The 26,499-nt window shown below is 44.6% G+C and overlaps 1 protein-coding gene across 8 annotated transcripts in view; it reads right to left on the bottom strand.

Annotated features, from left to right (window-relative positions):
* The window catches only part of LOC107187282 (calcium/calmodulin-dependent protein kinase type II alpha chain), a 100,263-nt gene extending 75,264 nt beyond the window's left edge, over positions 1–24,999 (bottom strand). For all 8 annotated transcript variants that reach the window (XM_015575318.1, XM_015575319.1, XM_015575326.1 and 5 more), the window contains exon 1: positions 24,438–24,999. In XM_015575318.1, coding sequence (XP_015430804.1) covers positions 24,438–24,502 — 65 coding nt within the window. In that variant the 5' untranslated portion in view covers positions 24,503–24,999. The remainder of the gene's footprint in view (positions 1–24,437) is intronic.
* Between the last annotated feature and the right edge of the window lie 1,500 nt (positions 25,000–26,499).

Genomic DNA, 26,499 nt, shown 5'->3' with positions numbered 1-26,499 from the left:
CGTGCTGGACGCACGACATCCTTGTCGTTATTTATATCAAAAAATGAAAAAAAAAAAAAACACGACTTTGTTGTGTCATTCCAAGTGAACCACAGTATAACCCTTTCACGCACAGTCTTGCATCGGTGCAACACTCATTTTAAAAGTGCGTCAACTTGTGTCGCCGATCAGTATCTAACAACGAATAAAAAGATCGTTAACATTTCGATATCGTCGACATTGATCGATAATTTTATCGATAGTCGCACCTCTGGAAGCCACCCTTCCATCACTCAACGACACGACGAAAGAAAAAATCACCAAGATCCACGAAATATCACCAGAAACACCCCATTTTCCGCGTGTGGTTCAGTTCCCCGTTCCAACACGCCAGGACCCCGTTACCCCCCGGCCATAAACCTTGGCGAGGGATGTGGGGGTGAGACACGACACGACGGAGACGGGGAATACGTACAGGAAAGGTATAGGCCACGACGAAGTGGAGGGTAAGGGGAGGGGGGCGAGGGTTGGCCGGTTCGGCCGGGCGGGGATGGTGGCTCTCGCCCCGGTCGATACTCGCCCGCTTTACCCCCTTGCTATTCCTCGCGCAAGAGTGCACGAGAGAGGGTGGTTGGACGGAGATGGTGAAACCTGGGATCGAAGTAAACGGTTATCTTTCGTTTTTCAAAATTAATTCTGTTCGAAGTTCGAACCAAATTAATACCATTATTTATCTATTCTTATAAGAACTTATGAGATAATATGAGAACGTTTTCTAAACAAAGTTCCACAGCCCATGTTATAAATAGAACCTATTAAAAACTTAACCATAACTTTGTCCATCCCTGAGTGAAACACCGCCTGCTGGCACAGCCCTGTGATCCTGGCTGGACATCGACTCTGTTCGCCTTGTCCAGACGTGTAGTAATCTCGAAAGAATGCTAAGACGGATGCCATTTTCTGGAACGTTCACCCCTAACGCGGGAGCCGGAACACTCACACGAGGGGGGGGGAGAAGGACACGACGTGGCGGGGTCGATTCTTTGGAGTCGCGTGGCGCGATAAACCGTTTTATACCCTGGCGATCCGAGATAACCGTGTCCACGAACGTTTCTTAAAAAGGGTGCATAGAGTGGACGAGAATGGCGATACGGTAGAAAAAAAGGGGAATTTGTATAATTGTACTGGAGGGCGACGATGAATTCGGTTCGACGACACCAACTGAAATAAACGGGAAGGGGGAGCGTCTAGGTGGATTTTTAGAGGTCTTTGCCCTCCCTGGGTTATCGATCCTTCTTCCATGCTGGACATTTTCTGGTCGCGATTCACAGGCTGAAATGATCGTGATCTGGGGATGAGAGTGTGTGTGTGTGTGTGTATACCCGTGAATTTGGATAAATGGAAATTCGGATGACTGAGAATTTTTGATGCGTGTGATAGAGTTTGTGTCAACTATAACTAATCCCATATATAAAAAAATCATACAATTCATAGGTATGTGTAAAGAATGTAGTTAATAAGTTTTCATACTAATATTATCTGTATTTTTTCTTTATAATGGTGCTAATTTATGAATAAAAAATATTTATTTTATACCGTGTAAGTTGCTATGGGTCCTTTTCACCCACGATACGGTGAATCCAACGAACGCCAGAGTTCGAAGGTTAAGGGTGGCGTTTACAAAGTTCACGAGAGTCGAGGTTCTACTGTTGCTGATAGACCAACTGTTGCAGGAAGATACGCAAGCCACAAAGCAAAATGGTAACAGAAAATTCCATCCAATTACAACGGACGAAGCGGCGGAGAGTAATTGGCCTGCAAGCTGGTTATGGGAAATAAACGTGAAAGAATGAAAATTATTCAACAGAATTCAATGCCATCGACAGCTTTGTAATTAAACGTCATCGGGAGTTCCGTTCGCAATCCCCCCACGAAGGATCGGAATAGGACCACCACGCTGGTTGATCGAAAACTCGTCCCTCTCTCTCTCTCTCTCTCTCTCTCTCTCTCTCTCTCCCTCTTTTTGTATTATAATTTCGCTCTGGAAACTTTTTGCGAATCGACTAACAAGAAAATATAGCCCACGGACGATATGTAACGGAGGGGGACAAGGAGAAAAGTCACCACGAACAGAAATCAGTAGCAGTCGACGTCCCTTAATTAAACGTCACGAGATGTTTCATTCGAAAACGCTCGGAAGGATTAAAGTTCAAGCGAGCGGGCGGGTCGATCGGGGAAAAGTCAACGGTCCTCGGAACATTTCCAATCTTGGCTGTACATAACGGGGAATGTTTTTTGAACAACAACAAAAATGTATAGAACTCCACAAAGCACACACCTTGTCCCGTTGACGAAATAACGTTAATCAGAGCGGAAAGTTCAATATTCATATTTTTATACACAATACACACGCCGTAGAACCGTAACTATCGTTTACGGGGAACGATCGTTTTATTTGTCGACGGAAAATGTCATGGAAACATTTTTAAAATACGTTTCGCTATGTACCACGAAAATTGTCAATGAAATTTATCGCGTGTTCTGACGATTGAAATTTGAAAAAATTCAAAAATTAATATTAAGCACTTTGGCTTCTAAATAGCTCGTATGGTAGTCCATATGTTTATGTGGCATATTTCAAGAAATGTAAGAACAAAGAAATTGTAACAATAGGAAGTTGCGTGTAAATTTGATGTGTGTTAGATAGTATAAACACCCTGTAACAAATATCATAATTTACGACTCATTCGAATATTGTACACCACGAACTAATACATTTGAAATTGCTTCACCCTGTACAGATTACTCGAATGAGACCTCGCGGCTATCTCGGCGATCTGCAGGCCACCAAAGTCGACGACAGCTGAAACTCCCTGGTTAACCCTCGCGTTAAAAAGACGCATGAATTACACGCTCGAGGTATACATATATGTATCTCTGCGTTCTCCCGTCAGCAGAGAGGCAGACGGTGGTTCCATCGTTTCGTGCTTAAATAGCCGAGCTAAGGCATAATTTAGACGGTGCTGTATACAGTAATAGCAGGGACCTCGGTTTGGCCGACGTTACCCGGTTACACCTCCCTATTATTGGGAAATCCGTGTTTATATCCACACACACCGCCAGCGGCCCCCTGAAACCGAGCGAATCGATCAGAGACGGAACCGAACCAAACGGGTTCCTTACACCTGGCCCCCAACCATCACGCGATCCACTTTCGTAGACCGTATTTTTACCACGGCTTTGCTTGTTACGCGCCGCGAGGATGATCAACCTCTCGTTCCCCTAGTGTGTGATCGACGATCACGATATAAAGGCGTCACCCAACCGATATGTCCTGATGGGAGCCCAAGTGATCGGATTTTATGCATTTATCACGTAAGCACACGATTGTTTAAAACTCAGTGCATTAAAAAGTTCAATAAATTCTAACGTAGTTTTCACATTACGTGGAACCTCGTAGAGTCTTTGATAAAATAAATATCATTCTATTTGAATTCGTGTTCTATAAATTGTTTCGTTGAAAATCTGTATTTGCATAAACTTCTGAAGTTCAATCTGAAGTATGTAAACCGCAACAAGCATCATTTGTCTGCTCTAAGATTTTCGTGTGAAATTTCTCATCGATAATGCAAAACTGAGTAAAAATATTTTATTTCACTTGTTTTTCTTAGTTCGAGCACACAGTCCGCGCGCGCTGATTAACCTTCGACGGTGAACCGATCAGAAACGAAACGCGACGAGCATGACTTATCTACTCGTCGTTGTTACAACCGTGTCTCACAGGCGTTCAAGTGTCCGTCTGTGCCCCGCCCCTGGTTTTCAAGGTTCACCCCGTATTCTTTCGCGGCGACGATGCTCGACCTCGTCTCCAAAGCGTATCGTTACACGTGACTAATTAACGGTCGTGGTGCAATTAAGTTACGTTCGCTTAGATGAGTCCGCGGACGGACGCCAGAGGCGCGAGAAAAGCGCCGCGGCGACTGTGGAAAAGGGTGGGAAAAGAAGAACGGAACCACCCTCTTCAAGCCTCGCCCCTTTTATCTTTTCTAGCCCGTTTGTCGCACCCAGTCGCTACACAAACGCGAATACGAGGTAAAAAGGTCTCGAAGGGAAGAGAAAACGGTTTTCAGGTGTGCCTCGATCGACCGAGTGCCCCCTTTCATCGCTCGCGAAACCTCTATTCTTTTACCGAAATTACGGTATACGAAATAACCTATATGTATAAAAATAGATCGATAGTATTCGATAAAATCTTCAATAGAGGGAGACTCGCGGACGAATGATGGATAAGGTGTCGAGAAACATACACACATCAGAGGCATAAAAACTAATTTTTCCTGAAATGATCATCTACTTAAGATTCATCATTTCACATATATGTATAACGTACGTATGGTTCTGGTAAGGATGTCGGAACTTTTCCGAAACTTTTTCATGAAAAACAAGTTCCATCTATTCAGGAGCATCCTGTACAGCTCATCGGAATCGTCGAGATCGGGTGTAACGTATCGAATGCTCGGTTTTTGTTTCTTCACCGATTCTTTCGAGGTGTCTGGGGAACTCATCGAAGGCTCGAGAGAAAAACACCGCTTGGCGATCACTTCAGGGCTCTTCTTCTTTTGTACAGCCGTCCCACTTCCGGTTTCTTTGAGGAAACACCACCGTCTTGAATTAAAGAGGATCCCCGACGTTTCCCGGCTGCCCGAGGGAGAAGAGAGATGCAGCGTGTTGCTCGATCGATGTAACTCAATTATTTCCTAATAACCTGATTATACCGTACAAGGAAGCTGCTGATCCGAGGGTAGCTTCCCAAGCCTTTATCCGGAGCTTTCCGTGAGATTAGATGAGAACTGAGATTTCGCCTCTACGCGAGTGACATCTCGGAATCTGACCCCGACCAATGCCGTTTCTGTTCCGAAATTCACTTTTCTTAACCGTTCGCGATTTTAACGTCAATTCGGCACTGTTTTACCATAGTAAATTAATCAACACATGATACAATTCTCGTAGTTGCTGGATAACAGTAGAAAATTCTGTAGTTTTCGGAGTATTCTCTTGTACACAAGATGGTAATGCGACAAGAGAAAAATTATTGGATCTGGACTAACTTGAATTACTTTAACCATTCGGACCAGACAATTGGGGAAAAGAATTCTGACTTGTCGAAGGGTTAATACTTGGAAACTGATAAAAACTTTCATCTCGACATCATCAATTTTCGAGGGCTGAGCAAATCCTGACCAATGACAACTAATAAATACTGTACTATATTTCAAAGACCATATTGATCAAACGGATTGCCAATGATCTAGTCCCGATCCCCACGATACAGTATCTTCCTAATTTTCCTTTACTTTCGTTGAACGGTACAAAAAAAAATGGAGCTCCTTTTAACCCTTTGCACTCGGAATTTCTAATTTTCCATACATTTTGTCGCTTCAGAGGCGACAGTCGAGTGCAAAGGGTTAAATAATTTCAACGAATCGGAAGACACTTGGAAGCTATATCGAAGAGATCAATTCGCGAGAAAGTCCCAGGGTAAGCATCTCCAGACGCGTCCATTACGAAATTGATTCCGTGACAGAAGTCCCGCACGGAAGCCATCGAAGGGGGTGGGGAGGTTCGAAGTACTCAAGGAGATACAGTTTCATCGAGACAGATCCAGAGACGAGACGAGGCGGAGGCTGACACGAGCCGCTGGCCCCCCGAGTCGATAGGGGTTCGACGGCATTCGACGTATCGCTGTTCCCCCGCCGGAAACCGGAGTGTCTGGTGACTGCTTCGCGAATTCACGCGAGCTCTCGTTTCGACAGTCGCTCCAATTTCTGGTTTATGTCACCCGTATGTAGATCGCGGCCACGGAATGCACCGGGGGTTTACCGTTCAATTTGGCTGGAACACACGCCACACACACACACACACACACACACACACAGTGGTATTTTTTCCCGAAAAGGGGGCCTACGAAAGACGAGAAAATTAAAACGAATCATCGTATGGTTTACAAGTACAACCCATAGATATCATTGAAAAAATTGCTTCCTCAACCGGTTGACAACGCATTACTACGATGCTTCTTCGAGTCCCAAACCACCGCAAGTGAATGATTCGCACAAATTCCCAAGTTCCCAATAAAGACGGTTTCTAAGCTCCTCGGTGCTATCCGTGCCACACAAAATGACTGTCACATTCGTGCTTCGGCTGTCAGAAATTCCCCACGTAAAAGAAAAATACATAAAATTCTCGAACGTGCCGCCGAACGATTTCCAAGTCCCTCGAAAATCGATACGCGAACGCCGAGCTCATCCTTCGATCGCTGATAACAACGAGGCCTTGCCATTCGTCATTCGGTTTGGTTTGTCGGTCGACGTGTTTCGCCATCGTCACGCGCAGCAGACACACCTCGTGTCCCCCCCTTCCCACGGAACCACCGATAAATAAGTACGTGACTACTCTGCGGCACACACGTTTCGCAACCAGGCTGAAAAGACGGAATTTTTTCACGTTCGCTCGACTTCCGATATCCGTCCGATCTTTTTTGTCGTTGTGTTCAACAGTGACCGGAAGTGGAAACAACGTGTTTAATCTCGATATCTAACAAAATATACTATTGAATGCATACTCGATTATATCATACTATTCGAATAATATTCGTCAGAAAAATTCGACGAGAAATCTTGCGAAATCTTCTCAATTTTATTCGACGAATGATCATAAGAAGGGAACTAGAAAGAAATAGAGCCCCAATCGAGGAGAATGTGATTCCAGATACGATAATGAATCCGGAACCTACATAGTGGAACGACTTCGTCTCGAGCTAATCGCGCGATGAATGATATAAAAGCATCGACATAATGATCCCACGATAAAGGTATACTTTCCGTGCAAGTTGGACAGTTGTTCTATGTAAACGCGTTTGTTGACAGGCCTCGATAATTAAACTATAGATCGTTGGCTGATTATTTATTTGTGTTTCTTTGGATCGGTTCATCTCTGGTCACACAGTCTCCGAACATCCCCTGTACCCGTAAAAATTCCTTCGAACGGAACAACAACTCAAGACGCATCGAAGACGTCCCTCGCGGGTCTGAGACCACAGCTGGCACGCAAACGAAAGCAATTACACAGTCGTTCCCCAGCCCACTTTTGAAACGGGGAGAAAAAGCGAGCGTCACAGGGACAATTAAATCGGGCGCACGGTGGAAAATCAGGCCGACTTATAAACGTGTCGCCTACCGTGGGGTCTAGTCGTGACTCCGTCTTTTACTTACGCGAGCCATGGAGAACGGAAGGACACTCGAGCCTACCAGCTGGAAATCGACGTGCGCAACACACCAGTCGCCGGAGCAGTTCGCGATGGGACAGGAGAATAAACTTTTCCACCCTCCACCCCCTGTTCCAGTTTCCAAGAATATCCAGCCCCGCGTTTCAACGGGCTGACAATGCGTTTCGACACCTGACAGAGCCCCGTGGCCCGCCGAAATTCCCCACCTTTTGTCTACATTGGTCCCTTAATCACTCGGACAAAGGGCGTTTCTGATCACCTCGAATGGGATTCGTTTCCCCCATCTGGAAGACGAATGGAACTTCTAGGGGGTGGCTGATTCTGAAACGGTTCTGACAGGGAATCAATGGTGGACCCTCGAAGATTCTCGACCCGTCGAATAGGATTGTGGAGATGTTACGTGAAAGTAAACATACCGACGATTGTACGAGTGGAGATTAGAAGTCTGCGAAGCTTTCGTGAACTAATGAGAAATCTGCAGGGATGGTCGAATCTTCAGAAATTTTCATTCTTTTTTCTAACACAGGCCAACCCAGAATCTAGCCCCCCCCCCCCCGATCCTTCCTCGAATAACAATGAAAACCACTGTTACAAATTCAAGAGATCCTTGTCTTCTATAGAAACGAACCCTGATATCGTTAAGAAATCGTGGACTACCGATCGATGCACCTAATAATTGTGTCAGTCGTGTCTACCTGAATAAAAACCATGTTCAGATCAAAAGATAAGTCTCAAGCTTCTCGGAGGAAGTTGATCGGGCCGGAGCGGTAATTAGCGAGGGAGGCGAGGAGAGAACTAATCCGGCTTTGCCGCGGCCGTAGAATCGAGTGACAAGCACGAGCGGGGGCCGATCTAAAAATAATAGCACCCCCGTGTATACATATATGTATATATACATATATATACCGTACACATATATCTCACCAGTTCGGCCTATAAAATGGTAGACCTGGATTGCAACTTTCACGTATCCGCTGTCATCCAACTGCAAAGACCATACATCTTGTAAGCGAATGATCATGAATGTTCTTTCAACTGTAAACCCTTACTGATCCTATTTATTTAGTACCTTACTACCCTATTATATCGTATTATCTCGTCTCGGGGACGAAACGGTAAGTGACACGATATTTCCAAAATGATAACGAGAGATATACGTCGATTGGTTAAAGTGTTTAACTGGAACTACCTGTTACTTGATGTAAAGATCGAAAATGACGATATTCCTGTTTCATAAAGTTTTGGATCTACGTGCTAAGGTAAGCTTTCGACCATCCAATATAAGGAAATTGTAGGTGGTGCATCGAGGCTAATCCCTCGCGACCGTTTCCGTGATTTCTCGTGACCACTCGAAAGGAGATCAAGCTGACATTTCGTTAAATGTCAGCTTCGATGCTCGAAAGAGAAATATGCGACAGAAAGATGAAACTTTTACTGGATGCTTTCAGCGTGACGATAACACGAGGACGGAATCATTTTCCCCACGGCCATATTTTGTCCTACCGGAAATGTCGCATGGTGAGGATCACCTTTCGGATTCTACGGGGGCTTCACCTTTGCACTTAAAGATTCTATTGAAAGGGTTGGCGCGAAGCATATTAAGTTGAACGCGTTCTAACTGAAAAAATATGTAGAATCATTCGTCTATTCTTCTAAATTCTAAGGTAAATGAAGCTTAGACTCTGTAGAATAAGTACAAAACACTAGAAATTATAATCCAACAGGTACAAATAGTAGTGGAACATTCACTTTCCTCTCACCTAATAAAATTTCGAAGGAACTTACTGTTGAGAAATTTTCTTTCATCGTGCCTTGTACACCAACTCACATTGTAACTTGTGACAATGTTTCCTGCAAAACCATCGATACCGTCTATCAACACGGAGAACCTAAACACTTCTGTCCCTCTGTTTCTCGATTCACTTCGTTGCAGCCCAGCGTAATCTGTTCCTCCTTCATCCGTAGATTGCGTTACCGCCCGGCGATATAACACGAACGGCAATCCTCGAAGACGTTTTTACGCGGCACAATAAAACCTCCTTAATCCGCGGGCCGGTTTAATCGAAACGACCGCGCTGTTTAATTATGGGGGGGGGGTGCGAGTAACGAGATTTCGTCGCGCTTCACCAGCACCGGAAAGTTAACCGCGACTCCAACGGGATTGTGTACACGGTTCCATTGTTTCAAGACCGTACCGATCGATCCCTAGAAAACGTCCTCTACGTGTTCACGAACGGGAATTCAGCGCTCCGTTCAAGTTATTAAATACAATTCCCCGGTTCCTTCGACGGAATATACGGATTCTTCTCTCGTCAAAATCACCATTAAGAACCGAGGAAACCTTTCCAACGTTCGTAAATAGAGATCCGGTAAGTTCAAGAAAGTTCTGTCACTTCGCCTTAATTCTCTCTGTTCGCCAAAAGAAACTTCAGATGGAAGCTTCCACGAAAACAGAAAGTCTGATTTAAAAGTTCGGGGACTTTTAAATGCAGAAATCATTTACCGTTATTAGTCTTACCGATAAGTAGGTATACAGAATCATCTTCGGAGTGCGAAATGCACTTCGTATATATCGCTAAAGACTACGACATATCCGAGTATCAAGAAAATCCGAAATATTTTACTTACGCGTGATAATAGCCGTACCATGTTATAAAAATTGTGATTTCCACTCAATCTTTCAGCGAAACGGAACACAGATTCCCCGCGACACACGACTCCGATTATTCCTGCGCGCCTTATGACTGTAACATTTCTCCGGGGCGATGTGTAGCGAAATTCTGGCGCCGTCCGATTATTTATAGCCGGCACAAACACAAGCGTGTATTCGCGCGCGCGGGCCGACCAACACCCAGGAACATAGAAAATCCTATCCATCGGGAATTATTTTCGGTGCGATCGTGGCCCACCTAGACTCTCCTCCGCCATTTCTCGCTCGATCTGTCCGCGGTCGAATTAGTCAAACCGTGTTGGTTCGCGCCAAATGTCCGTGATTCGGATGTAAACAAACCCCGATACTCGGTATTTACCGCACTAACAATTAGTCCAATCGAATTAGACTTCTTTAAAAAAATATCCTTAATCAGCTATGGTCTTGCGAGAAATTGTTCGGAAGGTCATTAGAAACGAAATACTTGCAGTATTATACGTTTCAGACTCGTGAATTGTTCGGGAACACTGTTAAAAAATTAATTGTTAACCCTTAACTTAACAGCACTCGACTGTCCCCTATGAACGGACAAAATGTGTGGAAAATTCGAAATTCCGAGTACAAAGGGTTAATGTTACGTTAATCGTTACGTTAGTCGCGACATTGAACATTCAAATGGATCGACGATTCGAAGGGAGCCAACCCGGACGGGACCCTAATATAGAAGCGGCGCAGGAAATTCTCGTGGCTCCAGCGGAGGCGCGAACAGCCGATCGGAGAATTATGGTAAAAGAAACTGGGTTCGATATAAACGCGCGTCCGCGCCGCGCCGCGGCTGAAAATAAGTCTGCCTTCGATCCGAACGGCCCAAAAATAATATCCGTGAGGTGGAGAAGCCACCGGAGGAGACGACGGTGAATAGACACGACGATTCTTCGACCACAACTTTTCTCGATCGTCGTATCCATCGTGACGAGAGACGAAATCAACGATCTGAAAAGCGATTCTACGGGATGTAGATCGCGAACAGAGGTAACAGAACGATCCGAAACAAGTGTTCCCGGACACGGTTACAAAACAAGTTCACTAAGATTGTTGAATTAATTTCGAAAAGCATAGTGAATATTCTAGGACTCCATTATTCGAAGAACTGAAATGTAAGTTTCTATTATTTCTAATCATTATTTTTTCATAACTCATCTAACTATTTCGGTAACATCCCTAGTTAACCCTTCAACGCCTGTGTCTGACCATCGATAGTCGGTTCTACTTATATTAATTTTTACATACGTTATCGATAGTGTAGTATTGCTCAATTTTTATGATAATTTAATGCAAGGTAATAGAAGATTATTAGAACAAATATAGATGAATTTTCAAAATTCATCCTTTTTTACACTTTCCAATAAGCTTTTTCGTAAAGGTTTTTCCGTGATCACCCTGCGCGAAATTGTACCGACAGTTTCGTGTCAGTTTGTATATAAAGGATAAAATGTAATAGATGATAAAATAAGAGAGGAAACGTTGGACTAATTGCCAGCGCCTAATTGGGCACGATCGGAGACTGAAATTTTAATTAATTCCCGGGCCAATTCCCGTTCCCGTGTCGCCTCTGATCTCGCGTTATTGATAATTACGCGAGCTTTCATAATCTTCCGTTAATGAAAGTCGAAATATCTCCATGTGTGCACGGGCTGTGCGTTGTTATCGGTGCTTTCGACGCCCACTTGCTCTCTCTCTCTCTCTCTCTCTCTTCTCTCTCTCTCTCTCTCTCTCTCTCTCTCTCTCTCTCTCTCTCTCTCTCTCTCTCTTTCTCTCGATATTATTGCGTTAGTCGCTCGAGGACGTCGAGACTGCACCATCATGGCGAACTGGAAGCAACCTGACCCAATAAACAGCTATTGGGAACCATTAATGAACGCAAAGGATGCATAGATCTCGAAAGTTCAAACAATTCTACTTTACCGTCGATCAGTGACTTCTACCGTTCATTCTGGAAGATTTTCGAATTTAGATATCCACACCTTTATAAGATTCTATTTATTTCCAAATTTATATTCGAATTCTTGGGTAGCAGAAAACTTTAAACACTTTCACTTTGTGATTGTATTAGTGACTTCCATTACGCACTTCGAAATATCTACGAATTTCCAAATCCACGTTTTGATAACATTCCCATTCACATTTTCCATCAGCATCAAATTCACAGCTTCACAACATTCGAATAATCATCACCCAGAAGACGGTCGAATCTTCAGGCAGCAACTTCTTCTCTACATAAATGTCAGTTAATCGAGAAAAATATATATAAATTCTAAATCTCATACAAGGTATGACAATATACATATAGTTTCGAGAATAATTTATTTAAGAAATCGATACCAACAATTATAAAAATTTCAGATAAATATGGATGTGTAGCTAACGATTCTCGAAACATTATTCTCACAATTTGTATTACGGTCAATCGTCGTAGACGGATTGATAGACCTCGAAGGGGTCAGTCAGACTGGGATACACTATTAAAAGAGATCGACGAAATTTAACAGACGATATACTTTCACGTCCGATAACCTGATTTCTTCTATTTGTCAATTATTCATGGGATCGACACGCCCTGCCAGGACCTATGTAGGATGCAATTTTAATTCCTGGCCCCCTCGAGAAATCGCTGGACGATGGTAGGGTATCGATTAAACTTCAAAACCTCAACCCCCCAACCCCGTTGGCCACACACACGCAGCCGAGGTTAGGATTAGAAGACTTCCACAGGACGCCTTCCTCGAAGCGAGAAACTGGCAAGCAAGCCGTGGGGGGAGAAAGACCAGGGAACTTTTAAGGCCTCGGGATTTACCGAGGGAGGGAAGACGCTCGTGGAGTTCACGAGGCCGACCCCCGACCAAAGAAGATCGCCGCCACACTCTTCGGTGCCGCTCGTGATAATCGCCTCGAGTATGAGTTTACGTACTTACTCTGGACAATTGTGGACAGTTCACCAAGAAAGATTCGACGAGAAGTAAATACCTATACGCATACATATACATATACATATACATATACATATACATATACATATACATATACATATGTAAGGTAAACGCACCGATGAATGAAACGATTTTTTCGAACACGTCTAAAATCGGTCTAGTCCATAGGTTCCTGAAGTGGGCGCTGAGGAGATATTAAGGGGTGTTCTGGTTAATTTATATTCTGTTATTTTCAACTTCACTTCTTAAGATTCAGAGATTGCATGCAGAACTACACCTGGAAATTTCGGACCTAAAAGTGTCCGTTTAGGGAGAACGTAGATAGGTACCAATCGGCACTTTAATTGCGGATATCTTGAAAGGGAGCAAATATGAGGAAAATTTCTGTAAATTGCCTGTATCTCGCTAAACGATCAGTATATTTTACTATTTCCAGCGACATTTGTCACACCGATATGTACACATTAATTGTATCGTATTAGCAACAAGCTGCTACATACATATGTACTCGAAAACATTTATTTTGGCCAACTTTTCGGGAAAAAGGACCGCTGTGCAGCGTCGAAATTTTCCCGCGCGAACCGCACTGTCTCCCATTAGGACGAGGGAAACGGCCGTGCGAGGTCAGCAGACGATGAAATTCCTGAACCGCGTGTTGCATAGTTCTGCAGAGGCCTATTTTCGTCCTGTGCCGCTTGCTATTATTAGGTGCTTGCCGCGAGAAGGGCGAAAGAGGCAACGAAGACAAGAGAGAAGGAGAACAGAATCGCTGGTAAATAGGTGTGTGTTACCGCATGCAACGCACACCCGTGCAGTTGACGGTTAAAACGTGAGAAAGCGCACGCACGCGAGCGCACGTGCGCGCCGAATTTGTCCGGGGACGATCGTGAAAACGTGGTGGACAGTGAAATCGGACGCGATCCTTAAACCCCCGTTCGCGATTCTGCGTGCGCGCTCCTACAGATCGAATATCATCTCGCTGTATTTTGAGAGCACGACGACGACGACGACGACGACGACGACGACGACGACGACGACGACGACTGTTCGAAGCTGAGACGCCGCGTCCTTACACAAGTTCATCTCGCGGTTAGAACTCGAGATTACCGTGTAATTTTGGTATGGATTTCTTCGGTTGTTTGTCCTAATGGTGGCCCTTCGAGGATATTCAAACGAACCGACCGATAGCCCTAGATGACTCTGGTGGGTGATCCTGGTAGTGATCGATTAATCGTACCCTTCAGGAGCATCCAAAGATCGTAGGTAGCCCTAAGCTAACCTGGTAGGAGGTGCTGACCCCAGAAGTGATCGTACAGTGACCAAATAGTGGTACTATACATACCACGCCGTACTCTCGCCCTCCCAACCATCCCCTATAATCTTCCCTGAAACAAATATCGAAAAAAAGAGATCGTTGCATTTACGCGAAAAAACGATTTCGCATATGTACCTATCTCGAAACACATCGAACCCGATTGCCACGAGACAAAAGGAAAGCTCGGAAAGTGGGGCCGGAAAAATCCGTGGAAATCGTGGACGAAATCTTATCATCGTGTCGACAAACGTGGCCAGACAACACAGACATATCGACCGGTCTGGGAGACGGCGATTCGCCCTTCGAGTGGTCGAATATTAGGGTTGTTGCGCACCCCTTGGAAAATTCGATCTTGACCAAGAGTCGAATTCGTTCGTAATATCCCTGTGGGAGAATCGACGAACGGGATGGAGATGTGGAGGATTCGATGGAAATCGGCCGGTCCGAGCATTTAACGAGATTCCGCTTGCCACCCCCCACCCTCGTTCTCCCCGGTCGTTGACCGGTGCGCCGCCCCGTTCGCACGATTAATTAACGCGCTCGTTGATACCTCCTAATTATTATGCGCCACGGCGTATACTTACCTCCCCCCCCCCCATCCCCTCCGCCGCTCCACTATGCCCCTCGATCAGATTTGTGTCGCAGATAACACTTGGGGATAAACCGATACCGTAATGGTATCGATACTTTTACTCATACTTTGAACACCGCAAACATTGACTCGTGGATTTTAAAAGAAACTTGTAAGATTTCGTGTACAGAAATTCCGTAGAATAAAATTATTATTTTTAAAATACTAAACATTGGAATGTAACATTTTGTTACAATGTAAGAACCTTGACTTTCAGCCTGTTTGTTTAAGCTACTGCGATTGGGGGAAGAGGAAGAGGACACCTAGAGTACAGGGGATCCCATATTCCCGTTTCGAATCCCGAGTCAGCACGGAAGAGTTAAAGGTCGCCGGGCGGCGAGTCGACCGAGATATCTACGTTTTCGTGCGCCATTAACTCTTAATCGGAGGTATGCATAGAGCTACCACCGTGCACCGACATGCGCGTCCGCGAAACGAAACTGCCATCGCGTCTCGTATTGAAGCCAAAGGTAATAACAAAGTTCGATCCACCACAGTATGAAAAGAAAAAAAACAAAGATTCAAAGTGCTAGAAAATTCCATAAAAATTCACCTTGCAGTGCTCGTTAAACGGAGGTTCGCCGTTTCACACGGAGCTAGAGGATGCACGCACAGGGCTCGTACGCGTCAAAATGGCCGACCGTTGGTTTAACCGCTCCACGGACGATCCGACGATAATCGTACAATTTCTCGTTTCCTCGAAACAATGATTTTCGCGTTGGCTTTAAAACGCAGCAGGGCTTCACGAGGGAGGAGGTTGTAAATTCGTCGCGAGGGATTCCCGCGAGCCCGTAAAGAGGGAGGGAACGAACCAACGAACAGCTCTTCCGGTTCGGAGAGGAGGAGGATCGAAGTAGGGAGCGTCTACTCCGGTGCTCTCGCGCGCGCTTTATCTCGGAAGTTCGGAGGATACGGTGCTGCTGGTAATAAAAACACCGTAAACTCTGGCTCGATAGCTTCTATACTCGAGAAAGAGATCGATTTATCCGCCTACCTCGCCCCAGTCCCTGAATCCACGCATTCGTTCGACGATAAAGAACCAGGCGAGAAGCTAGATCGGGCTCGCGTCGATCCATGAATACTAATTTAGTTGCTTATTTATGGGGAGGGCGTCGTTGTCGACGGAAGATGGATTTGGCGGGAAACGGAAATTAAAAAAAGATATTTCAACGATAAGCGTGAGACCTTCTACCGTGTATGCGGGGTCAGTCATCAACGGGGCGCAATTTCTTAGGAATTCCCGCGATTTTTAGCCCCGTGGAAAGTCAAGATTATCCGGTTTCTTCGCGAGCGGCGGCGACGACGTTCCCCTTAGAGAAGAAGCGAAGTGGAGGGGTAGGGGGTGGCCGCAGGAATTACGAGACGTCCTTAGTTTTTACGGTCTTTAAAGACGACATTTTTACCAGCCGTTGCCCCTCGCCCCCGGCTTCCCTCTGCTTTACGACGTAATTTCACCGCTACTCGGTAAAAAGAACGAGGAAGGGAGAGTGGGAGAGAGACAACGAAGCGTGGTAATGCACGGAATAAAGAAAAAGGGAAATTCATAACGCCACGCTGAAAGTGTCCGACTAATGACGCCCACCGCGGCGACACGTCCCGGAAAAATCGAGGAAAATGCCTCTGTATAGGCGGCGCGTCGAATGGGGGTCTGGGTTAGTTGTAACTATAGGAAATTGTGCGACTATAGTGAAAGGTGCTACTATAGCGAACGGTGTGACCATAGGGAATACGGTGGACACAATTCATGATTGGAATGATCGTCGGTAAACGGTAGATCATGCGAGTAATCGTCGATAGATGATCGGTACATGATCTGTAGGTAATCGGTAGATCATTGGCAGATAATTTGTAGGCTACTAGTATGATTCTTGATAAATCAGATCGGTAGATCATTAATAGATCATCGGTAGCTAATTTCCAGGTTATCGGTAGATCCGTAATAAATCACTACGTCTTTAATGGATCACCGGTAGATAATACATATACAGGTTATCGCAAAATTCTGAATAAAACACATCGTTAGGTCATCATCAGGTAGATTACAGGCTATACAATCTGCAGATTATCGGTGGAAAGTTCTGGCAGGATTTTTGATCGTACCCAATTATTCCGTGTCACACGACCGCGAACACGAACGTATTTATAAGCGTCGGATGACGGTTGGAATCTCGAAGAGGACGCCGCCGCCGCTCGCGTATAATTTTTACCTCGTTGAACTTCAACGTTCACGCCTCGTAAAATTTCGTTAGGGGGTTCTCTCTCTCTCATTGCATGGGACCCCGCCCATTCTGTCATCGCGTAATTAACGACAGACTATCGGGCGACCGTCGACGTCGCTTCTTTACGCTGCGTCGATTTCCAATTGCGCAATATCGAAAGTTTCAAACGCGCGTTACGTAATCACGCTTTTAATCGAGATTGCATTTACGATGCAGGGGTATCGTGTTACGAAATTATCGTTTGTACACCGTCCCTTTGTCGTTGCACTTGCAACATTTCGCCCGAGATGGAATGACATAACCACAACCCGTAACTGTCGTGTCACCCAGATTCGAATAACAAATAATTCTTTTAATCGACAATCACACCCGACAAACATCAACGGCAAATCCTCGATGAGTATTACCAAGAAATATTCGGCACTGAACATTAACATTTTTTTCTAAAACTATACGAGTGCAAAACCGTTTGGGGAGAGTCGACCGATGGTGGATTCGGAAATGGGGGAAGGAGTTCTTCTAAAAGAACAACGCGAGGCACACGAGCAGTAAGAATGTAAATAATCCCCCAGTTTTAAAGACCGTTAACGCCGGGACCGCGGGTGACAATAATCCTTGTAAATCCAACAATTTGCAGTTCAACAGGTTCGCATTGTCGCGGAAAAAGCCGCGTTTCACTCCACGGTCACAACAAAACGGATCGCTTTTTTAATTGGAGCTGCGAATCATGCGTTTACTATGGTCTCAATAATAATGATAGCGATATCGGTTTCAGTAATATCTTTATCGATAACTGCGCGCAAGGATCTGTACGTTAACTCTTTATCCCGAATGAGACTCGAGCAGGGCGCATTTATCGCACACGACGTAATTATTTAAAAGAGACTGGCAAAATATATTTTATCATCGGATAGAATTAGTTTAGCACATGAAAAAAATAATTATGAACGACGGTGTAGGTCCACTCGATCAATCGTTACGGTGTGAAATTCACTTCTCTGTTTACGAGCGTTCGATATCGTACGTGAGTATCTTCGCGATATACATATGTACATCGAATGTGAAGAGAAAAATTGCTTTTAGAAGTACATTAATTCAAGGCTGCACGACAAGAGACAATACGAGGCACGGAAGGAACCTTTTGAAAATGTATCGTCGATCTACGATCCGCAGATGTGAGTCTTGTATTGAAACGGACGGAGGACGCATATGGAACATCTGTGACAAATAATGTGAAAACAAACTTTTCTATTTCTCTTCGAAAGGATTGATATTTTATGGACCCATATGTCGATCATATATTCTTTATTCCTCTCGATGAGTACTACAAGCTTCTATATTAAAAGGTGTTTCAAGTGTGTTTTAAGTGAAAATCAGGTATGAATGGTTAAGACATGTATGTGGTCAGAAGCTTCTAAACCAAGTCCAATTTCATAGCCATGAGGTTGAAATATAAAAACAATTATCATTATGTTAAATAAGTACAGCTGCAAAAAATAATTAAAAACATTGTTTTCTTTTGGTCCTAATAAATTCGCCCATGAGGAGGTTAACCTCAATAGGAGGTAGGGTGACATATCGATTGCGTATGAATTGAAAAATTTCCGTGTCATCCGTAACCTAACGATACCAAATCAGTAATAAATCATGATTAGAGCAGTATGTACTTTAAGGTATATTATGTATTAGATATTCTATCCAAATAGAAGGTGATCTTTTGAAGATTCTACTTGATGGATTCTCATGACGAATCGAGAAACGATCAAGATGAACGTGGATCGAAAGATGGCCATGGCGAAACGGAAAGCTATGGATTCGGGGAACGCGCTATTAGTTCGTATACCGGGGGAATTGGCATTTCCCTCGTGGGTTTTCGATAGAGGCAATATTTACCCTCGGTCTTAATGTCAGCGTAGGCCGTTGCCAAAACCAACATACGAAACGGTTTGGCCGTAAGCACCGGTACCAAGGCGATCCGTCGATCGAGTCGGATATATTATACATAGATCGGCCACTTCACCGATCACTGGAATATTCTTAGCATAATTTCAATACTGAATAAATGTAATTTCTATCTATCAGTTACCTATCACCGCTTGGCAATCGACAAATGAATCATTTATACACTGTTCGTAAAAATTTGCTCGACCACGTTGGATTTGCTTTAGCAACAAAATACGGCGATTCTTCATACGAACTGGTCTTCTTTGCCATGAAACCCGTAAAACGAACAGAATTGACGATTTATACACCACACCAATAAGTATGCAGTGAGCGAATTAAGAAGTAAAAAACCGAAAGTTCCTCCTGTTACGCGATTTTCACACCATAAATACGAAGAATACCGAGGCCCCTGATAAAGGAATCCTAGTATTTGTGAATTGTTAAAAAGAAAAACAAAAAGGAAAATAAGAGTCGAGTTTACCCCCATCCCCTCGTCGATACCGCAATGTATCCGTGCCATCACGGAAATTTCTCGCTACTCGAAGGGATGACCCGATTGTCTGCCCCCCCACCTCCCCCACCTACCCCTGGTTTCCATCGTCGTCGCCCCCGAATAAATGTGTTTCGCCCCCGTTCATTCTTTCGCGCCACCACCCACACCCCCGTTCGTGGTTATTTAAACGGGAGAGGGGAACGAACACGTGCAGTGGCGGATGATTGATGAATTCTCCAAGAGCGATTCGGATTGAAAGGCGCAGAAACGCGGATGGTTCGCGGAAATACAGCGTTCCGGGGGTAGAAAAAGGGGCAACGGAGGGTGGGGGATGTTCTCCGACCCTCTGTCGGGTTGGTTGTCCGATTCATCCTGGACTGATACCTTATACGGCACGATACTTATTTCTGAAACTCTTTCTGCAAACAATAGTGTCACCTACAAGGACCCTAACTGTCCGACTTCGATTTTAACGAGGTTTCGTAACATGATAGTATACAAATTCCTAATAATATATGTGAAATATGTATTAGGTGTAGACAGTCGATAATTTTAAAACAGGGATCACAAAAGTTATAGAACTTTCTAATAAGTTCTACTTAAAACATAGACCCCGGAACTCTTTTAAAGAAACGTTCTGATATATTATACATAAGTTCCCAAGGAGAATAGAGAAACGAAGGTCCTTGAAATGAAAATAAAAGTTTTAATTTGAATGGGATTTATAAAATGTAAACATAACAATTTTCTCCAATAAATCCATCCTTATTTATACATATACATGTATAAGACCGAGCAACTTCGTTGAGAATCGTATCCTCTGTCCGCCTAAGGAAAACCAACAACGCAGAAAAAAAAAACTTTCCACCCGAATCGATCGTTGTTTACACTCCGATCGGTATCGAGCGATGATCGACAACGCGGAAGAAAGTTGACGGGAACGGTTTTCTCCGTCGTATTCTCGCGAAATCAATATCGAACAAACGGTCCATCGGTTCGGCCATCTCCTAAGCCCCAGAGAGCCCGAGAGATGCCAGCTTCCCGTTGTTGAATTATTCAACACACGCAGGCGAGGAAAATGTTTTGATTATGCCGGGGCAAGGGACACGCTCGCCAATACACACACACACACACACACACACACACACACAGAGAGACAGACGTTTGCCAACACACGCCTCAAATTATTCGGATATCCGAATAATTAACGAAAATAACATCGTACACACGCTGGCGTCTATTGGCCCCCTCGAAGGAATGTGGCCAGGTACTTTTCTACTCCGAATTTTTCCTCCAATTTACGCTTTGATCGGTAGCAGAGTTGCAAACTATCGTAACAATACACTAGCTAATACTACAATTTCGGATAAAGAAATTTAAAAGTTAGGTACACGTTATAATGTATAAAATTGAAATAGACAAGACACCAACATGGACTACTCAATGGTGAATCGGTTGCAAGTGGACAAATCCTCCTAGAAATCGAAAAATTTGGTAATTGGAGGTTAATATTCATTGGATAATTAGTTCTTCGCGCGATTTGTTTAACCGCATAATATCGGTAGTAGCTGGACAAACGATTTTACGAGACATCGTTCTGATGTTCGATTCGACCGGGTGAATTGTTCGCGATTCAAACCGTGTTCCTGGAAACAAACGAGAATCACTAGATCGCGTTTAGAAGCACGGACAATATTCTAAATCAGCTGGCCCTAATTGCGAATCCGTGACTCGTACCTCGAATCGGTTCGAGCTCCGTACCGAAACAGGCAGACGTTCGACGCCTGCCTTCGTATGATCCTTATTGCGAGTCAACCACAGACTTCTATACTGTATATACATAGTGTATTTGTGTGTTAATAAAAGATACTCTGTATAGCTATCGAAGAATATTATATTTTAAGGTCGTAATGTTTATGACACTTTCGTAATCTAAAGTTAATTTACCAATCTCCGGTACTGCATAATCAACAATGATAATTTTCCGACTTGGTGAAGAAAGTTACCATGTCTGTGAGTCATGGTGTCCAACGCGAGAAAGGCAACGGAACAACGAGGGCACCGGAACACGGCCAGGTGACACTGGTCTGTGGTACCACGCGTGTTCTACGCGTGCTCTACGCTACGGGTGTTTATCGACCGTGGGGGCAGAAACTCGCCCCAAAAAGACAGGGGCGGGGTGTGGTCAGAAATTCTCCCGTCTTTCGCAGGATATCACGGACCCAAGAAATTCCTCGGTTCGGAGTCGAGGTCACTCGTGGTCAACCGGATGACGACACGAAACCGTCATCCATGCCCTCCCTTGGATCACCTACAGAACCACGAATATAGGAATGTATTCGCATAAAAACATGATCCAGCATCTGACAACAGACAAATTCGATTCGTCGCAACAACGATAATCCATAACCCCCAAAGAGACGTCTTGCAGTTTAGGGACGAATCGAGTTAAGTGACCTTCGGACGAATACTGTGCCCGAAGGGATTCGACACTTGTTCGAGTTTCAGATGATTCGCATGGTTAAGATCGATCTAAAGGGTATACATATAATATCGAAATAGTAGAAGAAGACGCACCTATGTACGTCTTCCGATAAGTTCCGAGAAGTTAGACACTCCGGTGCATCTAACTACCCCTAATGTCATTTGCAATGACAGCAACCATCCTGGGTTCTAAAGTTTCGAAATACTAGGACTTCAAAGTTGTTCAAATAGTCGTTAGAGATAATCACCCCAAAAAATCACAAGAAAAACCGTAATCACCTAGGGACAATAGGGCACTTTTAAAATCCCACCACCGTCCTATAACAAAACTACACACTGCCACGAATACTGTCCATCGAATCAATGAAACACTCTTCTGCAATTCGATCAATTGTCTCACGAGTCGTTACCAATCGGGAAAAAGACCAACATCGTTCCAGAAAACTGATCGCAGGCAAAAGAACCAAATCGGTGGTGAGATCTAGTGACTTTTAGGGACACCGTTGTGCGCGGCGAGGCTGCAACCACCTGCCGTCGAACGGCGAAATGTCGAGGGCCAGAGGCCAGAGGAATTCTTAAGAATGGGACAGAATTAAATGAAAAAAACCACAGATCGAGAGGAGTTCTGCAAAAAGAACGGGGGACTACGTCTACGTCAAAGCAGAGGGCCAAAAGGGAAGGCAAAGAAGGAGCGCACGAGAAAGAGGGTGGCAGGATGGGGGACGAAGGTAAAAAGCGGCGCGACGACATCGTATTGATTCGGTGACAGATCCCTCCGCGATACGATGCGGATGCCTCCTCGTTTTTCGACGGTCCGTAGAACTCGCGGCGCCGCGACGCGGGGCTATCCGGAGAGCCTCGGGCCCTGACGCTTTATATATAGAGGCTGAGCCACGAGCAGACAGGCCGTGCCGCTTAAATATAGACGAAATGCAACGGGGTGTCTCCCCGCGTGAACGTAGCGAGTCACGTATACACACAAACACACACGTACGTAAATACGTACCAGACGAAATATGTATAGTGGCCAAGCCATGAAACGAAGATGTCAAAATAGGGGTTAGATCGCCCAGTGTCAGATGTCAGCTAGTCAAGAATGGAGTCCTTGGGAGCTCTAACATAGAAGGCACCATTGAACCAACTGTAAGACAGTCCTCTTTGGTTAACAAACTAGTACAGATAGCCGTATGGAATAAAATATGTCTTACGTGAAACCAAGGATAGACCTCTAATGACAATGGCAGGGAGTCAAGATTCGACCTGGACTGATCCCTTATGATCGTAATTTATAAGCTCTAGACAGCAGGCCAGCACACCTTGGTGAACCGAGACACGATAACCTAGATGAAAACGTGTGAAACAGGGTGGATCTCGAGTGTCAGATGTCAGCAGGTCAGGGATGGTGGTCTGGTGGTGGTTCTTTAGGCTCTGACGCATGGGTTCAACCACCCCTGGGCGGGTTACGGATAATATCGAGTTGCCCCCCCCCCTCCCCCGAACCCGATTAACCGGTACACTTAGCCGAACGAGGCAGGGTGACTTGCGTGAAACGAGGGGGTGTCAAATAGATCTTTAGTGTGGAATACTCTAACCGGTCAGGAAACTGTCTAAACCGATGCTCCTTTAGGACCTAATTCATAAATACGATAGTACCTTTGGTGATACAGACAGAAGACACTACACCGAAATCGCCTAATCGAAACGACACGGCCATGCCAGACCACCTTCCACCATCCGAGAAACAATCGTCCGTTTATAATTCTTTCAACGGAAGATATCGGTTAACAAGCCATTCGGAACAGATTTCAAGAGACACAGTCACTGTATTAATATATTCGTTCCACTATACAGGGATCCACGGGCAAGCAAAAGGATACAGGGATAAAAAGAGACTGATAAGCCGTTGTGGGAGTGGGGCACGAGTCGTAGGAACAGAGGCCCCGTATACGCAGGGAATAATCATGGCCGACGACACGGCGTCGTCTGCTAGGAAATCGAACATCCGTTTTGTCGCGAAACGGTTATAACTCGTCGCTACAACGAACACGACACGACACGACGACGAACGCGCACACGAGGAAAATATACAATACGAGCAGCTATCGGTCACGACATTGTGGTCTCGATGCACGAGCTTTCCGTACACACAAACACGAGTCCGTGTAATAAAAACACGGGAGAACAGCAGATAGGAGAAGAAAAAGTGAGACACGGGAGAGAGAGAGAGAGAGAGAGAGAGAGAGAGAGAGAGAGAGATGAACAGTTTGTACATGTGTGTATATACACGGTAGCCGAAGTGGAAACACCGAAAGAAAAGTCGCGACACGCGGGTAACATTAACCGATTCTTCTCTCTCGTTCTCTGTCTACCTCCGGTATCTTACGGTCTCTCTTAATCCCGGTTCCATTCGTCGAGATAACGTATATTAATTTATTTATTTGTCCACTTACTTGCCAAGCTCCTCCTTGAGGTCGTAGTTGTCACTGAACCGCGTGCAAGCGGTCGGAGTAGCCATGCCGAGGTATCGCGATTATTTACCGCACTTAAACCGAGGAGGAACGTTAATAAAGCGCGAAGAGAGCCACTGCCGGCCGCCACAACCGCACACGGCTAGGGGAAACTTCGCAGGTCGAATTCGATCAATAGAGGGGAACCGCCGCGGCGCTGCTAGAACAGGCGAGAGCGGGTAACGGCGTTCGTCTCGCTCGCTCGTCGCGACGCGGCAGGGAGGTAGGAGAGAGAGATAGGGTGACCCCGTGTGTGTTCTCCTCGGGCGAGAGGGGAGGTTAGGTTTGCTTTTCCTCTGTCCACCGTCGCGCCGTTACCGTGTGTGTTTGCGTGCGAGGAGAACCACCAAAAAAACGAACGAACCGGTGGGGCGAATTCGCGGCCGTTGCCAGCAAAATATTTGCGGGCGACGACTACGACGAACCACGACCACGATCACGACCGCACGAGACGACGACAGAACTGTCTTTTCCCTTTTCCACGACGCGTCCGCACTGCTCACCGGCAGACCGTCGACTGACTCGCGTAGTGGTGCTGCTGCCCGCTAAACTATCGGCCTCTCGCGAACCGCGCAGGCGGTGTGTGTTGTGTTCACCGTGCACAAGCCGGCAATGGCGACGACCACGAAATACATATACTTGTATACCTGTCGCAGAGACGAGGGATACGGAGTGTTATACTGTAATCGACTGCACAACCGAGAGATATAAATGATTCGTTCACTTGTGGGAAAATAAATCGAGAATATGGAATAACGTTACACTTGAATGTGAGACTTTGTTCTTTTTCTTTTCCTTATTCTTTTTAATCGATATGGGTCACGTGTCTATCTATTGCCGGTCATTTCTACTTACGTTGGTAGATTGTAAGTAAACTTAACCTCTTCAGATCTTCGTTTGCTTTTGAGAATAGATTTTTTTGTAGAATTATTATATTTAGGGCATTAAAGTGAGAGAGGAAAATTTTTTTCTTTTCAACACTGGTAGCAGCTGACGAATGAATATGGTGTACAGTATGATGTATAAAAAGTCTAAGTGAAAATAAAATGTAAAATAGCATCGGAACAAACGTTAATATTATTGTACATTGCAATGTGCATTGGGTCTGAGGAGGTTAAAGGAGGTGCTATTTTGGTTCCGGTATTATGTTGGTTGAATCATACCGGAACCACTCTAGTATCGAGATTGAAATGATTACCGGTATTTTTGCAGTATGTATACAGCACGTGTATATATTTGGTATATGTTCCTAACTAGAAACTTTGTCTGTAACATGGTATTATTTAGTTGATATAGACTAATAGCAGATATTGTAGTCGATTGAAAAGAAATTTCTGTAAGAATAATCGATATTTCCTACAGGTGGAAATAGTGAATAATAGGTAGACACACGACCAGTTATGCTCACCAATCTTCAAGAGAATTCAAGCTTGAATTCTCATAATAAATGAAACCTTACATTAGAAAACGTTACTTCCCATTTTTTTAGTTATCTTTTCACGTGGAATCACCCTCTTTCGGTTTATATTGCCGGTTATAGGTTACTCTGTAGAATAGACTGACATCCGATGTAATTTCATGGCACACGATAGATCACTTCGAAGCCTTCTTACCGGCTTAGATAAAATACTAAATTATAGCAGAAGTATTGAAGTAAAAATAGAAGTATTATGGTTTGCAAGTAGTTACTATACAGTATATCACACCGCGGTAAACGCGATTTCCATAAAGAATAATATCACACAACGTAGTTAACAAAACGATAGTGCACAGTGATTCAAAAGGTTTCCCTGCAATTTTAACGGTTAGAACGTATGTAGTTCCTCGCGTGACCGTTCATAATCGTAGATGGCGTGGCAGGTCCATGGACATTTAACAAAATCTGTATTTCAAAGAGTGTTTATATATATGTGTGTGGGTGTTTGTGTGTGTGTGTGTGTGTGTGTGTGTGTGTGTGTGTGTGAAATTTTTATGAGATGTTGGCTCTCCTAATTCCTCGTCTGTG

Source organism: Dufourea novaeangliae, unplaced genomic scaffold (genome assembly GCF_001272555.1).
Source record: "Dufourea novaeangliae isolate 0120121106 unplaced genomic scaffold, ASM127255v1 scaffold99, whole genome shotgun sequence".
In the NCBI taxonomy this organism is placed as follows: domain Eukaryota; kingdom Metazoa; phylum Arthropoda; class Insecta; order Hymenoptera; family Halictidae; genus Dufourea; species Dufourea novaeangliae.
This window is presented reverse-complemented; position numbering and strand designations above follow the sequence as displayed.